Source organism: Calliphora vicina, chromosome 5 (genome assembly GCF_958450345.1).
Source record: "Calliphora vicina chromosome 5, idCalVici1.1, whole genome shotgun sequence".
Taxonomy (NCBI): Eukaryota; Metazoa; Arthropoda; class Insecta; order Diptera; family Calliphoridae; genus Calliphora; species Calliphora vicina.
In genome coordinates this window covers 68,652,239-68,666,123 of record NC_088784.1, presented here as the reverse complement: position 1 = coordinate 68,666,123, position 13,885 = coordinate 68,652,239, and the positions used below count along the sequence as shown (strand labels likewise).

The 13,885-nt window shown below is 30.2% G+C and overlaps 2 protein-coding genes across 3 annotated transcripts in view; both read right to left on the bottom strand.

Moving 5' to 3' along the window:
- Hil (Hillarin) overlaps positions 1-3,716 on the bottom strand; it is a 112,897-nt gene extending 109,181 nt beyond the window's left edge. For both annotated transcript variants that reach the window (XM_065513413.1, XM_065513414.1), the window contains exon 1: positions 2,990-3,716. The gene's annotated coding sequence lies outside the window, so the exon portion shown is untranslated. The remainder of the gene's footprint in view (positions 1-2,989) is intronic.
- An 8,157-nt stretch (positions 3,717-11,873) lies between these two features.
- On the bottom strand, positions 11,874-13,664 carry LOC135962002 (uncharacterized). Its single transcript, XM_065513672.1, has 4 exons — positions 13,358-13,664; positions 12,514-12,749; positions 12,194-12,397; positions 11,874-12,119 (listed from the first exon to the last, which is right to left on the bottom strand). Exons 1-4 carry the CDS (start codon positions 13,616-13,618, stop codon positions 11,918-11,920), a joined length of 903 nt encoding a protein of 300 aa, XP_065369744.1. The 5' UTR covers positions 13,619-13,664; the 3' UTR covers positions 11,874-11,917.
- Between the last annotated feature and the right edge of the window lie 221 nt (positions 13,665-13,885).

The window sequence follows — 13,885 nt, the reverse complement described above, 5'->3', positions numbered from 1 at the left end:
AGTCGATTAAGCCATGCCCGTCTGTCTGTCTGTTCAATTTTCAGAAAAATCAGCAAAATCGGTCCACAAATGGCTGAGATATGAGGAAAAACCAAGACAACCTCGATTTTTGACCTATTTTTGACCTATATCTGGATTACTAAGACATTAATATAAACAATATGGATATCTAATGATAGATATTTCAAAGACATTTGCAACGACGTATATAAGACCATAGTAAGTTGGACCTACAATGGGTCAAAATCGGAAAACTAATTTTTAACCCGAATTTTTTTTTTTCACAAAAAAAAATTGAAAAAACAAAAAAAAAAATTTTAAAATTTAAAAAAAAAAAAATTTTAAATAATCGAAAAAACTTTTTTTTCCAAAAAATTAAATTTTGTTTACCTTAAAATATTTAAAAATTTGAAATATAATTTGGTGAAGGGTATATAATATTGTTTTAATTTATTTTTACACAAATCAATACCATATAAAGTTGAATTAATCTGATTATTAAAGTTATGTCGGAAATGTATAGAAATTTCTTAAAGTTTTACTAAAATTACATACGATTTGTGTAATTAGCAGGGAAACCAAAATATGCAAATGCATGTTTTTTCTGGTGAGTCTAATGAGCACATGGATAAGATATTTACACGTTTCAGAAATATTTAAGAATTTTGGCATCGATTTGTTAGTGCATATTTTTGCATAATTTACCCTTAAATGCATATTTTTGCATATATTTGTTTTAAGAGCATATTTATGTCATATTTTTGCGTTTCTAGAGCATATTTTACTGTTTTTATATAGCATATTTTGACTTTATAAAATGTTGTCTTACTTATTTTTCGCTGTTGTGTTACAGGTTTTTACTTCCTTTGTTTAAAATTCAAAATTGAAAAATAGATGCCTTTATAATAATAATAGCGCTATCTAAATATCAAATTTTAGTTCTAATTCAAACTTAACCGTTCTAAGTGCTCCTATAACATAAGTTGATGTCGAAAGAACATTTTCTATGTATAAAAATGTTTTAAGATCCAATAGACAACGATTTTTATTTGAAAATTTAATTCAATATTTTGTAATTTATTGCAATAATAACCTTAATTGAAGAAGTGACTTTATATTTATATAAAATATCATCAAAAAATACCTTTCGAGGCCTTTTCATAGCTTAAGTTCTTATTGTTTTTATGTTGTATTTATTTTTTGTTAGACTTGTTTTAGTTCATGTTATTTTTGTTTATTTTTTTAAATAAAAGTATATTTTTTGGTTAAAAATTATGTAAAAGTTAAGCATATTTTTAAAATTTTAAGAGCATATTTTAAAGTTTTTACTGCATTTTTAAAGCGCTTAAAACACTTTTTTAGAGCATATTTCCCTGGTAATTAGACATGGAATGGTAACAGTGGTATCAATAAAAGCTTAGCATAAAAAAGTTTTAGGTGAATAGGAATTTCTTATAGAATGTACATAAAGATATAATTTAAGACAAATTATTTATTTTTAAATACTTTTAAACAGATTATCAAAATATGCACTCAATAAATTATATAATCGTAAATGATCTATGTTTTTATATTACCCTATGCAATGAGTAGTAGGGCTATATACGTCATACTTATAAAGTATATACATTATGGTTCCTTATATGTAGGATATTTGATATAACGTTGTCCCGAAGCCTCCAGATATCCTCAGAATTCACACGAGGTATCAATATATGAGAATTCTGGTATTGAAAATTAGCAAAATCGGACAGTAGCTGATTGAGATATAAGAAAAAAAACAAGTAAGGAGTCTTACATGCGGCTTATATACCGCCAATATAATACTGACGCCGATTTTTTAAAATTTTGTATAAAAACATTAATTTTATTCAGATTTTTCTTATTTTCAATATCAAATTTTAGGGATACCACTATTTTATAGACATTTATGTATCATAGAGCCGTATTACGGGAAGATTTTTGTATGGGTGTTAGGAAAAACCATGGACCGATTGCCATTACCTTAACATTTTTTACACAAATTGTGCTTTAGGAATATCGTGTGGAAAATCAAATCAATGTATTACTATAATATACTTAAAGAATATTGCAAAAAGTGTTGAAAAATATAAAATTTTTGGATGTTGGACCAAATTATAGGTCCATAACTGGGCCGATTTTTCCCATTTTCAATACTTTTGTGGGTCTGCGATGAATATTCTGATGTATTACAAACGTGGGTATAAAAACACGACCATCACGATTTGTTGACATAGTTTTGCCTATGTCTCGCACACTTAGTTGTATATGTAGGCAACTGATTTTTGAATTGGTCCAATGTGTGTAGTTGAAATTACAGGTACAATTAAAAATCTGTTTATTTTATCTTGCTATCATTTGATATGGGGTAGGGGGATTATGCATTTACTTTAACAAGGCTGTCAAATTTCCACATTTGTACAATTACAATTTCAGAAAAAATGCAACATTATGTAAGCACATGATTCCAAAGAATCAATTCCTTGGATTCCCTGGATATTTGTGCTGTCGCATTGTGTAGTGCACAATAGTTGGAGTAAAGTGTACATGAAATGAATGATCTTGTACGTATATTCGTATGTAGCGTATAAAAACGTAAAAATTGATACGAATAACACGAGTATTATGAGAAATTTCTCATACTAAAACACCACTGATGGTGGTAACAGCCAACCAACAGCAGCAGCAGTAGCGTCAGTAACAGCAGTCAGTGTTGGTAGTTGATTTCTTAAAAATAATATAAAAAAACAAAAACAAAAACAGCAACAACAACAAAACATACGATAATAAATAAATAAAACTCTATATATGTGCAGATGTGATGTATTAAAAAGTCGAAAGAAGATAAAAAAAATAATGCAAAGCAGAAAATAGGTTGTAGTGGCAGCGGCTGCAGCAGCAGATCCCGAGTTAGTATGAATAAATAAAAAGTATTTGTGTGTATAAATGTATAAAAGTTTGTACGTACTGCTGGGAGGGAATGTATAAAAATGTAGACACTTGCTCCAAGAGACTGGGAGATACAATTTTCTTTTCTTCTTCTTCTTTTTTCTACCATACAATCATCATACTTGTATGGATGGAACTTGTTCGATTTGTGGATTGCAATTATTTTCTTTCTATTTTCAATAGATCTTTCTTTTATTTTCTTTTTTTGGTTAAAGGTAATTTCTTTTTTAAAATCTAGTTTTAATAAAGAATTTTCCAACAATTTTTTTTTGGTTTTGTTAAATTAATTAATCAAATAATTCTTGTTAAGCTGATACTTGTATGTATAATAGTAAATATGTATATTTTAGGTAGGTTATTTTATTTTTTATTTTTCTTTATTCTGTAATATTCACACACTCACAAACACCAAACACAGAAATTCTCGTAAATTTGTTTTAGAATTAGAATCCTAAAAAGTATGAAAAATGCAAATTGTTTTTTATCCGCTCTTGTTGTATTACATTTATTTGACTGTTAAAATTCCGTTACAGAAATTTATGCAAAACTTTATTTTGTATGCGCTGCGCTGCGATTCAATTTGATTTATTAATTATTTAATTAATTGTATTTGTTTGAATTTCGACGATTTTACTTTTGTTTGTATCCGCTTATAAGTTCACTCAATGGCAACGTTCGACTCGTAACTGTTGTTGTTGAATTAGCAACATTATGTTAAGGCCGGTTCGTTAACAAAACACACAGATACTCTAATACACACACTCTGTTAAAGCCAAATACGGACTGACTCTCACTTTACAAACACAAACTCAATTTCCACTTGCAGTTCTTTTTTTTTCATATTAAAGCTAGAATTTATGGTTGTTGCCAGATAATGGAAAAAACTTTTTACTCCCTGTTTCTTTGCGATAAAATTTCCTTGTGGTAAAGTTAAAAGTTGCAACTAATAGAGGTGACGCCATGCTAAATATTTCTAAAGAACTTTTACATAAAAAATATTTTCATCACTTTCAAGTAGATGTATAATCTAGCCTATAGTACAGTCTATAGTCTACAATATTTTCCATAGCCCAATATGTAGTCTTGTCTATAGGTCAGTCTACAGTCCAGTCTATAGTTTTTTCTATAGCCTAGTCTATATTTTAGTCTGTAGTCTTGTCTAAAGTTCAATCTGTATTCTTGTATATAGGTATATAGGTAAGTTTATAGTCCTGTTTATAGTCCAGTATATAGTCTAATCTATAATCCAGTCTATAGTCCAGTATATATCATAGTCTACAGTCCAATCTATAGGTTTGTATAGGTTTGTCTAGAAGTCTATAATATTGACTATAATGTCTGCATGTAAGTCTATATTTTTCTCTATAGTCCAATTTATAGACCAGTATGTAGTCTAATCTATAATCTACTTTTTAGTGGCCCTACGATAACTTCATCAGCACCACCCTGGGAATAATTCAGCATTTCATCAAAGCGTGTAGTTTGATTTCAGTATCAATCCTACATCCTCTTTCTTTCTAGGTAAGGAGGTTCGGAAATGCTGAGTACCTCTCCTTCATTATTTTATTAATGAAATTTTCTCACAATTTCCAAGAATGTAACATTTCGTTCACAATATTTTCTGGTGTTATTTTGCAAAATTTGTCTCTGTTCCAGCCTATTTTCACATTCACATCTTAGCATCTTTCTCTGTAGCTGCTTCAGTTTTAATCTATATAGATATTTATTAAAACTGCCATGGTTGGTCATCATTTGAGTTAAGAAATAACCCATATTTCAAAGATGCCTTTCAATCTAGACTCTTATATTTGGGATCTGGTCCATCTTCCATTCTCTTCTTGGTTCCAACGTTCTTGCCATTTGTTAATTATGTTGTCCCCGGTGCTTTTCCTTTTTTTCAAATTTCTGAGATTTTTCTAATTCGCTGTGCTAGACCAGTATTGTCCCGATTTATGTGTCTGGTTATATATATCCTCTTATTCCAGTATTAATAGGTCTATGGGAGGTAGATCTGCAATACTCTATGGTATGCAAATGTGATCTGGAGAGCACTAGCTCTATGTGGTTGCTGTAATTCCCTTATTTTGTATTTCAATTTCAGTGCCCTGGTAAATGTTGCGGCAGCATATAGAAGTTGGATGTGTACTACGTGTTTATTAATTTCATTATCTGCGGTTTTGCGCCGCCACAGTTGGGTATTACTCTGGCCAGCGAAGTTACTGTTCGCATGTTACGAATGTTCAGCACGTGTTGTTGGAAGCTGAGATTGTTATCCAACTCTACACCTTAATAGCACGAGTTGCGCTTTAAGGATATTTCACTAGCTTGAAGTCTAATCTCTGTTATTTTACAGACTCTTCGATCTGTCATTAGTATAGCCTCAGTTTTTGGTACTGCCAACTGCAATCCGTTTCCACACAACCAACTGTTGTAACGACATAAGCTATCATTTGCAACTATCTCGATCAATTTGGCAGTTTGTTGGTTTATGATGAGAGCGATTCCATCCGCATAACCTATTAGTTTGGCTCCTTCTGTTATGTCCAAGCATTGATGTACTCCAGCTGTTATTTGGTATTCCTTCATACCAGTTTCCGTCTCGTATAATATAATTATATTGTTCAGATATTCTGCTACTACGTTGTAGACATATGGACACCTATCTCTCTCATAATCTGTACACCGAGGATAATTTCCTTGCTATTTACTTTATTGTCTTTTTGACCTAACTATTGCGGTCTCCTATGGCTTCTTATTAGAACTTCTTTAGTTTAAGTTTCCGCTAGTTCTAGATAATTTCATTCGGAACTCTGACGTTAATGGTATAATTTGCCAATAGTCCGATTTCGTCGATATATCTTGATGTGACGGTTATTACAGTGTCATCTGCTATTCTAAGATTCAGAACATTCTTCCACTGAGCCCTGTGGAAACCCTGCAGTAACTAAGTAGGTTCATGTGAAGTAGCTTCAATACTCCGGTACTATGAAGTAGTTTCTTTTAGCGCCTTGGCCTTCAATTGCTATTTTCGCTTTTGGTTGCTCGTTGATCTTGATTTGAGGAAACCTTACTGGTTACATGCCTTGATATTTGTTAGGTTTCAGAATACCAACGTATTTCCAGACAACTCACAAGATTGAGCCATTTTTAATCGCCATTTTGAGAGCTTTGATTGAAATTCCTAACGTTAAAGCTAAGTCTCTGGTATATAACTATATTGTCATCTTACTATAAGAGGACAGGTTGGTTGTGTGGAAATATCTGCCCTTTAATCTAGTTTATAGGCTAGACGATATTACCATATGGTCAGTCTTATTCGACTTTACTTTCATACATATTTGTTTTTATCAAAGTTCCTAGAAAAAAATTGCCACACTTAAAACAATATTGAAATTATCTGGCAATATCAAAACTCACTTACATTAACAACAACATCTACTCGCGCGGAATGCGCACACATGTAAGTGCTTCGCTTTGGGCTGTTTGTATCACTTTGTTGTTGCTGTATTCATAGTGTTTATTGGCCATAAAGTGAGATCATCTAACCAACAAAAACCCATCAAACACAACAACAGCTAACAAACCAGCTAAAATTCTTCAATTCATTTACGAACGAGTAAAAATATTTACCAGCCAACTTGTGAGCACCAACTTACATTCACATTCACTTGTTTTGATCTGCTCATTTGTTAGTTGTTGTGTTTATTATTTTCATTCGTTTCTGACGTTTGGAGAGAATCCAATACGATTTACCATACAAAACAGATATCAAGGTGGTTGGAGTAAATTAAGAGTGTCTGTTATTAGAATTGCCAACTGGAAAATTTTGGAAACACTCATTGCTCTCTTTCTCGCTTTAAGCTTCTCTTTGATATTGTATGCATTTTGGTTTTGTTTATATGAATGTTTTTAGAGCTGGGGATGAATCAAAAAATTTTAAACATTTTGGGTGCAGCATTTTTAAAAAAACATAACTGTGCTGCCATACTGATAATATTATTTAAAATGGGGATTCCTACAACTGTTAAAAATCATAATTTCTTAAATTGTGATTATACATATATTGAACACTTACAGTTTATAAACAATTAATTGGTATCACCCAACAACATTTTAATTGTTTTAATAAATTTTCCGCGTGTCTTAAGTCTTTTGTTTTTTATGAAAAATTTCAGTCGCATGAAGTTTGATTTTTGCAAGAAACTTCTAATATAAAAGCTGCATTGAAATTCTTTTGAAATGTAAGAATAAAATAAACTCTACTATAAACCGCACTTTTGAAATTTATGGATTTTCGCGACTTTTAACTGTTTTTTTTTTAAATTTAATTACGAAACCTGCTTTTTGGCTTCAAAAACTTGTTTGCTTTCGGCTAACACGACGAGTCACCCATTTGATTAACTAAAAAGTGGTCAAGCCCGACCATACAATACCCTACACTAAATAAATGAGCAAAAACATTTTTCTTTTAAAATATCAATAATTTATATTCGTGAGTGATTTTCGGAAGTGGGCCTGATATGGGAGCTATGACCACTTATGTACCTATCACCATGAAATTAGGTCGTGTGATTTATGTCTATATGAAAGTTATTTATCATGAATTTTGTATGTATACCAACATTTTTAAGAGATCTATGCACTTTAAAGCGATTTTCGGAAGCGTGTCTTATATGGGAGTTATGACTAATTATGGACCGATCATAAAAAAATTTGGTGGCATAAATTTTGTATATATAAAACTTATTTGGAGCGAAATTTGTGTAGATTCATATAGAAATTAAACATTTATGAACGATAAAGTCCAATTTCGGGAGGATTTGTATGGGGGCTAGGTGAAATAATTGATCGATCTCAGCCAATTTCCATAGGCTTTGTTCTTGGGCCGAACAAATTATATGTACCAAATTTTATCGAAATATCTTAAAAATTGTGATCTGTACTTTACGCACAAGTTTTACATGGACGGCCAGCCAGCCAGCCAGACGGACAGAATGACATCGTTTAATCGACTAATGATTCTAAGTCGATCGGTATACTTTAAACTGAGTGTTAGACTAATATACAAACATCTGCATAAACTCATTATACCATCCCCACTATGGTGCTGTAGGGTATAAATAGAAGAAATTCCCATGAATTTAACACTTTTAAAGATTATTTAAAAAAATTTTAAATTTTACTTGGAAAATATTTCCAAAAGTTTTGTATTTGCATCATGAATGCATTTTTTTAATAAACAGGACATAAGGATCTTTCAAATGAATCCTAAATCAATCAAATCCGACATTAGCTTCAAAAGATACGATTCTGTAAAAATACGCAATACCTCATTTTTTGCATTTATCAAAAATTAAAATCGGGTTTTTTTTAGAAATTAGAAAAAAATTAAAATGAAAATTTCCAAAACTCTTTAAGGAGTATATGTTTACCGAATATGATATAAATCGGAAGACCCAAGGCCAATTTGTTTGTGATGTCTGATGGAAGTCGTGATATATGAAATTTTTTAAATTAATATATACATGTTTTCCTTTATTGCGTGATATTTTAGATATAAATTAAAAAAATTGATATAAAATGATAGTGGGTGATATACATAACCTATATAAATAAAAATCAAATGTCGTTCGTTGGTAATTGCATCAGGGGAGAACGGCCGGACCGATTTAGACAATTTTTTTTTTTAAATGTTTGTCATAGCCCAACTCAGGTTTTTATGGAATGAAAAATTGACCACGACCACTTTTACGCCCACATTTCCTCCCACTTTTTTCGATTTATCTAAAATCGGAAAACGGCTACACCGATTTGGCAAATTTTTTCTTTATATGATTTTTTAAGTTTTTACTGAAAGAAAAATTGACCACGCAAATTTTTTTTTGATATATCTAAAATCGCAGTTCCTGACACACCGATTTAATTAATTTGTTTTCAATGTTCGCAATACATAGTCCGCAAAAGTTTTTACATAAATAAAAATTGTCCACGTCCACTAATACGCCCACTTATTAAATACATCGGTGATCAATCATATTTCAGACCAAAATTCGATTACTTATATAAAAACTCAAAATATCTAAATTCGCTAATAACTTGGCCAATAAGCGTTTAATCCAGCAAAGCAGCGCGATCTGTGATCACTAGGGGGCGGATTTATATGCAAATGCATGTTTTTTCTCGAACGTCCAAATACAATGTAGACCAATTATCTATCCGAATCGCACATTTTGCTGCAAAATGGCATCGATTTGTTAGTGCATATTTTTGCATATTTTATTGATAATGCATATTTTGTTATATTTTACTTCAAAATGCATATTTATATGCATATTATGCCAATTTTTAATAAAAATATATTTTTTTGTCATTAATGGGCAATACATTGTTTCGACAACAATTTTTTTGTCGAATTTATTATAGAAATAGCAGTAGATAACATTTACTGACTAACTTCTTTCGACATCGAGAAACTGGCATTAAGTTCTTCATTGCTTAACAGTAATTGAAAATTATCATTTCAAAACATTTTTCTTCAAAAAAGTTTAGTTTTTTTAAGTATCAAAAATTCATTAAATGTATCGAAAAACATTCATATTTGTTTTAATTGCAAATTCGATTTATAAGAGATTTCGTTATCGAAAGATTCACATACACAGTTACCGCTCCTGACAGTCATTTGTACGAGACTGTCGTAAACTAGTGATTTTGGAAAACTTAGAGACACTATAGATTACACAGAGACACTTAAGTGATAATTGTCTTTATGCTAGATTCTATGGGATGTATAAAGTAACCAATTGACTTCTCTCTGCATTACAAATAGCACGTCAAATGACCCAAAATATATAAATTGGAGTCAGCCAAGTGATCAGATATTATTTCCCTCTATAAGGGATACATTTACTAATTGCTTAATTGCTTGGTTATTACGAGATACAAATTAAGGTTGGATGCTACTTTACGGCACGATCAAAATAGAGAAGCTCTAAAGATTATGGCTTTAAACAAGTATTCATACCAAGATATTACAATTAATATATCGTCCATCGTTTTTTCAGAAGAAAAATTATTTTAAAAATAGTTTTAGAACTTTAATTGTTTAATTCCTGGTATAATTTAAAGAGTTCTAACTGCTGGCAACAGTGTTGTGTATTTTTTTGGACATTTCGAATTCCATACTTAATTATTTTATTTTTCTGCACAAAAATTTAAGTGCATATTTTTTAAATTTTTAGGTCATATTTTGATTTTTTTGAAGCATATTTTAGGCGCATATTTTCCAATAATAAATGCATGAAAATCCGCCCCCTAGTGATCACTCATATTTCTGACCAAAAATTTATTTTTTTTATAACATCTCAAAACATCTAAATTCGCTAATAACTTGGACAATAAGCGTTTAATGAAGAAATGGAGCTCGATCTGCGATCACCCATATTTCTTAACAAAAATCAATTTTTTATATAAAAACTCAAAATATCTAAATTCGCTAATAATTTGGGCAATAAGCGTAGAATCAAAAAAAATCGATTTTTTATATAAAAACTCAAAACATCTAAATTCGCTAATAACTTGGCCAATAAGCGTTTAATCATGACAAGGAGCTCAATCTGTGATCACTCATGAGTCTGACCAAAAATCGATTTTTTAAAGGAGTTCGATCTGTGATAATATTTTTGAACAAAAATTGATTTTTTTTATAAAAACTCAAAATATCTAAATTCGCAAATAACTTCGCAAAAAACCTTTAATCAAGAAAAGCAGCTCGATCTGTGATCACTCATATTTTTGAACAACAATGGATTTTTTATATAAAAAACTCAAAATATCTAAATTTTTTATGTAAAAACTCAAAATATCTAAATTCGCTAATAACTTGGTCAATAAACTTTTAATCAAGAAAAGGAGCTCGATATGTGATCACTCATATTTCTGAACAAAAATCGATTTTTTAAAGCAGCTCGATCTGTGATCACTCATATTTTTGAACAAAAATTGATTTTTTATATAAAAACCCAAAATATGTACATTGAATTAAATGTATTCTGTTGTTGCAAGACTTAGGTTTTTTACAACAAACTTAGGTTCTTTGTCTCTCAGTAGCGCTTCTATGTACATTTTATTCTATGGCCTATATGAATAAAAATTATCATTCAGCAATACTTTTTTTTTGTTTTTAACTATTTTTATCCAGTTCAAACCGCTTCTCACAAATCGAACACAAGCATTTTTTTTTAATTTGGACAGGAACGTCTGTCGGATCAGCTAGATATCAAATCATTTTATATAGTGGTTTTTAAGATATATGACCATATAAACCTCAAAGTCACATATGTCAAAAAATCACTGCAAATTATCATAAAATTATATGCTAATAACCGTAAATAGAGAGTATTTGTGGAAAATTTCAACAAAATTTCTTTTCAACAAACAGACGGACATTGCTAGATCGTCTTAGAATCTAATGAAGCCCCCGGATATACATATATACTTTTTCTTCAACGAAAAATATTTCAATATGTTACAAACAAAATGACAAAACCAATATACCCACCATCTTTTTTGATGGTTGGTATAAAAATGTAGTTACTCTTACTGTGTACATTAATGTTAAGAAAACTTCTGCTGTTGGTTAATTTTTCTATGTACACATGTAAAGCATACTTTTAGGCATCTCAAATAATTTTAATAGCAGGGTTGGATAATATTGTAAATATAGTTGTATTTTATAACACCATTTTATATTAGAACTGAGAAATACAAATTGATTTTGAGAAAATAAAATTAATTTTAATTAAGAAACAACAAATAAGAAAAATACAGATTCATAATATTAAAATGAAGAAATTAAAATTGAATTGAATGAAAATTATTTTTAACGAAAACCTTATTTTTTGAGTCACTTCTGTAAAAATTTAAATCTATAATTACTACAATAGTTTATTTAATTGCATTTTTGTATCCACGTTACTCTATTAACAGTTTCAAAACCCAATTTATGATGCAAACCTAAAGAGGGAATATTCTCAATGCAAACAAATGAAAATAAATCGGTATTATGGAGAGATAATAAACGTTTCAGTTCCATTTTCATAATTAGAGCGGCGTAGCCTTTTTTACGTTCCGCTGGAAGTGTATGCAGAAATCTAAAAAAAAATATAAAGCATTCAACCTCAATAAATAATGTGAAATAAACACTAATGAAAATTTTAATAATTACCCCGGTGTAAGAAATTCATTAGTGGATATCCAGCATATGGGTTGTTCGACTCCCCGCCGAAATAAACCAATGCCACCATTCAGCTCTATAGACTGGCGAATTAAATATAAAGAATTTTCCGCCTTGTAATCCCAATGATCGTCCATGATTTTTGAATGTTTTAGGGGGTCTAAGGGAGCCAGATATAAATCTTCTGGTAAAATGCTATTTGGAATGGAAAGTTATCAACTAATAGTTATTTTCATTGTTAAATAATTCAAGATTTTTATAAAATAAATTATATTGTATAACAGATTTTAAAATGATGTATTAACACCTACTTTTCATTTGGTAATTGTCTTATTTTATCGGTAGTTATATGCAATACGTTTTCCAAAGGTAAATACGTCCAATTTGTGTCCTTTTGACAGACCACATCATTTACTGCCTTGAATACGGACTCATCACACATGATATTCAGACTTTTAACTTCCCAATTGATTAAATTCGTTTTTTGTAGACATTCCTTGAGTTCAGCTCTAGATTCTTCCATGGTAAATGCTGTTATTACGAAATCCTAATATTTAAAGAAATATAAATTTTCTATAAATAATTTATATTCAAAATAATGAATGTTAAAAGCAACGTCTGGACTATAAAGTGAGTGAGGTAAAACTTCCCAACCACTTCTTTCTAAATAGTTTTTAACAGGTATTGCAACATGGGGCCTAGCGTTGTCATGATGGAATATTGCGGTTCCATGCCTGGTCGCATATTCTGGCCCTTTTTCGATCAATAATCACTTGAAATGAATCAGTTGTCTTCGGTTCGTGTTCCCTATGGTGGTCTGGATAGGACCCTTTTGGTCCAACCAAACACGGAGCATTACCCTTCAAACTCACATATTAATTACTAAAAACAAAAGCCGCGTTCAAAAGATATGCCATCTATTGTAAATCCTGCATTTTTAAGTCATATACCCAATATAATGACAAAAACGAAACAGGTTTTTTGGACACTCTATTCGTGATAGCATAATTATTATTTGTGCGTTTAAAGTATTTATGGAACTCAATTCAATTATAATATATTTTATCCATTCAATAGAATATCTTTCAGCTCACTGTTTTATTTTTATATATCCAGCCAATAACCTTAGCAAACTCATCCATTTTCCAAACTTACCTTTTTTCCATTAATTGTAACAATTGTACAATTTTCGAGTTTTCCATAACGATGACCATAAAATCTCACATTCCAACGATCCGACATTATTTTATTACGATTTTTATTTAAAGTATCATAATGATACAAATAACTGTACAAGAAATTATATTGACGTATTTTATGTGGTAATTCCCGCTTTAAAAGATTTAACAAAATTGTTAAAGAATCTTTATTATATTCAACCAAAATATCTAAATTTACTTCTGAATCTAAAGACATTTTCAACGATATGATTAAACCGAACAACCAAATGAAACTGAAATGAAATGTGATCGTGAAATCTAAAATATGAAAGGGCTGGCTGATTAGAAACTAAACAATAAAACTAATACAAATGAAATGTAGAAGGGTTTGTTGATAAAAAAAGAATCGTAAAAAAATTCCTATTAATATAAATTATTGGTGAGGGGGAGGTAGGTTAGTAAACAAACAATTATTTACTTAGTTTATCAAAAACTAGACAACAAAAAAAACACGATTTAACAG